This window comes from Etheostoma spectabile, chromosome 12 (genome assembly GCF_008692095.1).
Source record: "Etheostoma spectabile isolate EspeVRDwgs_2016 chromosome 12, UIUC_Espe_1.0, whole genome shotgun sequence".
In the NCBI taxonomy this organism is placed as follows: domain Eukaryota; kingdom Metazoa; phylum Chordata; class Actinopteri; order Perciformes; family Percidae; genus Etheostoma; species Etheostoma spectabile.
The window spans coordinates 5,518,007-5,521,826 of NC_045744.1; the positions used below are offsets into that span (position 1 = coordinate 5,518,007).

Sequence of the window (3,820 nt, forward strand, 5' to 3'; positions counted from 1 at the left end):
ATGTGTATTTAGTGATTGTACTAGAATATTATAATATGCTTGATGTTTTTCCTCCTGCCCCCGGTGGCCGCTCCTGTATTCTCTCTGCTGGAGTGCTTGTCTCTTTAAGAAGAAGAAAAGCCACAAATAACTCAATGAAATGCAAAAGAAAAGAAATCAAAAACGTGACAAGAAGCATTAAAATGTAAAAAAAAGCTACAAATGCGCCGTCTGAAACTGTGCTCTGATTTGACAGGACAGCTGAAATGCTGCACAACATCCTGCAGGATTTGACTGATGATGAGTTCAAACGTTTCAAATGGTCCCTTCGAGACATGTCAACAATCCCATGGTGTAAACTGGACAAAGCAGACAGGCCTGAGACCGTGGACCTGATGCGGTCATGTGACAGGCAGGAGGCCGTCAACAGGACCAGAGAATCTCTGGGGGAGATCCCAAGGAACGATCTGGTGGAGCTTTTGACACAAGGTAGAAACACACAGCACTTTATTTTTACTTTTTGGGCAGTTTCACAAATGCTTGAGTCATTTTTACTCAAACTTCACAGCACAGTACAATTTTAAGATACTTGTTCTTTACTCAAGTGCACCGCAGTAATGTAACTAAGTACATCTACTCCACTACTTAATAATGTGTGTGTGCGTCTGTGTGTGTGCACGTGCTTGTGTCTGTGTGTGTGTCTCTTTAATACTTTAACTACATTTTCCTGATGATACTTACAGAAGAAGAAAATCTCAGGAAGAAACCAGTAGAAGAAGAAAAGATCAGGAAGAAACCAGCAGAAGAAGAAAAGATCAGGAAGAAACCAGTAGAGGAAGAAGAAAAGCTCAGGAAGAAACGTAGCAGCAAAAGCAGCAAAGCAGAAGGGTTTTTTGTTTTCGAAGAAACAGCAGAGATGGTGGGGATTATTGGGGGATGTGTTGGATGATTAAAAACTTTCAGAGTCCATCCTGGAACTGATGGCTTTTGAGGTTGATCCGCTCTGCTGTTTTCAAACCTTTTCATCGTTAACTGTGTTGTGTCTCGTTAAGGGAAAGCTGAGGATCAGCAGCCAGTTGAAATAATGGAGACACGGCTCTTGTCGCATGTCAAGATCCGTTGTGTTCTGCGCTGGGACTAGATTAAGGGTGTTAGTGTCAGGTGTGTAGGGGCATGGAAATGGGTTTGTGCCACACACGCTGTTATAAGGTTCATGTACAGCCATGTATCAGTTGCATGTACGTACTGACTAGTGACAGGGTTGTTGTTACAGTAGCGCTCTGGTCAAGATCCCTATGGTCATGGGCATTGGATATATGGGGAATGATCTCGAGGGAGGGGGGGAAGTGGATACGGTTCCTGAGGGTTGGGTGCACTCCCCTTATTTGAACGCAGAAAGCGGAAGGAGCTAGCTCGAGACCACCTCCTGTGTGTAGCTAGGAAACTAATAGAGGCAGGCTGCTAACCAGGCCAAAGGAGGTTAGTTTTGGTGATCTTGTGTGCTTCTGTACTTTCTGGGGAAAAGTTGTGACCTTCTGGTAGTTTTGAGTAAGCTTTGTTGTACTTCAGGCGAGACTGGTGATGATGTGCCCATGGTGTGAAAAGGGGACTACAGTGTGGGGCTGACGCTGCTGCACCCTTTCTGCTTACTCGGGGGCCTCATTGAAATCTCAGGAGAAAAATGATCCCTTGATGGATAACTCACGAGAACTAGGGTCCAGGTCACTTGGGGCACATCAGCAAAACCTAGGATCGTGGTTCTTAGGCAGAGTCTGTTGGCAGGAACATGATGCAGACGTTGTAGTGCGCCGTCTGTAAAAACAGTCTATATAGTTAGTTCAGTGTAGTAGTAAGAAAACACACACACATGCTGAGGTTTGGGGTATGCCATTATATATAACAATTTTTTTTTTTTATTTTTTTCCTGATTGACAATACCGTTACGTTGACGTCGAAATAAAATGTTCATGGATTCCTCCAGAGCGGGGCGGTCGGATAACATTCAACATAAAAAATATTTTGATCCCTTTTTCATGGTCAGGGGTGGAAGGAGCTGGTTTGGATGTCGTTTGCTCTTCATGAGATGATGGATAAACTTCTTCTTTCTCTCAGAATGGGACTGAGCGCGAAGAATTCAGCAAGCCAATCACTGAAGTGGATACAGCCAAACTAATGCTGGAGATTGATTTGATCACGGGGGGAAAAACGTTTTGACCACAGTAAGGTATAACGTAGGAAGCTTTGTCTATTGAAAGGATTTAAAGTGATCAGCCCCCCCCCCAGAATCACCTTTCTATCTAGCAAACATACATAGACTGATATAACGTCCAATGGTTGTATGGAAGAGTCTCATTTTATGTTAAATAAAAAATGTTTGCGGGCCATCGTTTTTTGTGTTTTGCATGATTGTAAAGCTATTCATTATTTTTTTTATTTATTAGGTATTTAACGAGGAGGAGAAGAAGAGTAGGAAAGAAGATAGAAAGAGAAGAAACAGGAAAGGAAAGGAAAGGAAGAGAAAAGCTCAAGAAAGAACGAAACAGGGGAGAAGGAAAAAGAAAAAGAACGAAAACAGGAAGAAAGAAGCAGAAGAAAAAAATCTCAGGCAGAGAAGAGAAACAGGCTAAGAAGAAGGAACACAGCTCCGGAGGATATTACATGACACTGATAGAAGAAGGAGAAAACAAGAAAGGGAAAGACTCAGGACGAAGAAACAGGAGAAACAGGACAAGAAGAAGAAGAAGAAAAGCCAGGAGGATATTAAGAAACGTAGAAGAAGAAAAGCTCATGAAGATAACAGGAAGCGAAGAGAAGCAGAAAAGCCCTTAAGGAGGATATTAGTCGAAATGTTTAGAAGAAGAAGAGCCCAGGAAGCGACAACGACAACAAGAAGAAGAAGAAGAAGAAGAAGAAGAGAAAGACGAAGAAGAGAAGAAGGAAAAAATCGGAGAATATAAAGAAACAGGAAGAAAGAAAAGTCAGGAGAAACAGGAAGCAGAAGAAGAAGAGAAGAAGAAGAAGAAAAAAAAAAAAAACAAAAAACAAAAAAAAAAAAAAAAAAGGGGTGGAAAAAAAAAAAAGAAAGGAAAACAAAAAAAAAGCGCAGAAGAAACAGGACGAAGAAAAGTTCAGGAAGAAAAAGGAAGAAGAAGAAAACTCAGGAGAAAAGAAAACAGGAAGAAGAGGAAAGATCAGGAAGAACCAGTAGAAGGCGAGAAGAAAATTCGGAAGAAGAAACAGGACAAGAAGAAGAAAAGCTAAGGAGGTATTACAGAAACGGCTAGAAGAAGAAAAGTCAGGACGAAAAACCAGGAAGAAGAAGAAGAAGAAACAGCTCAGGGGATCTTAAAGAAACGGTTAGAAAAGAAAAAGTTAGGAAGAAAAAGGAAGAAGAAGAGAAGAAGAAGAAAAGTCAGGAGCCTATTAAAAGAAACTGTTAGAAGAAGAGAGCTCAGGAAGACGAAACAGGAAAAGAAGAAGAAGAGGAAAGAAGGAAAAAACAGGTATATTAAAGAAACAGGAAGAAGAAAGTCAAGAGAAGAGAAGAGAAAAGCTCAGAAAGAACAGGAAGAAGAGAAAAGCTCAGAAGAAAAAGGAAGAGAAAAAGCTCAGGAAGGAAAACAGTAAGAAGAAAGCTCAAGAAGAAACAGGAAGAGAAAAAAGCTCAGGAAGGCAACAGAAGAAGAAGAAGAAAAAGTTAGGAAGAAGAGAAAGAGAAGAGAAGTCAGGAAGAAGAGATGAAGAAGAAAAGCTCAGGAAAAAGGAAAGACGAGAGAAGAAGAAAAGTTCAGGAAGAAAGAGGAACGAAGAGACAAGCTCAGGAAGGAAAGAGAAGGACGGA

The 3,820-nt window shown here is 41.1% G+C and overlaps 1 protein-coding gene across 1 annotated transcript in view; it reads left to right on the top strand.

Annotated features, from left to right (window-relative positions):
- The window catches only part of LOC116699268 (trichohyalin), a gene marked incomplete in the record, with an annotated part of 124,483 nt that extends 123,363 nt beyond the window's left edge, over window positions 1-1,120 (top strand). Inside the window, 3 exon segments of the mRNA XM_032531775.1 lie at window positions 242-468; window positions 723-839; window positions 1,032-1,120. Coding sequence (XP_032387666.1) covers window positions 242-468; window positions 723-839; window positions 1,032-1,120 — 433 coding nt within the window.
- Window positions 1,121-3,820: the final 2,700 nt, after the last annotated feature.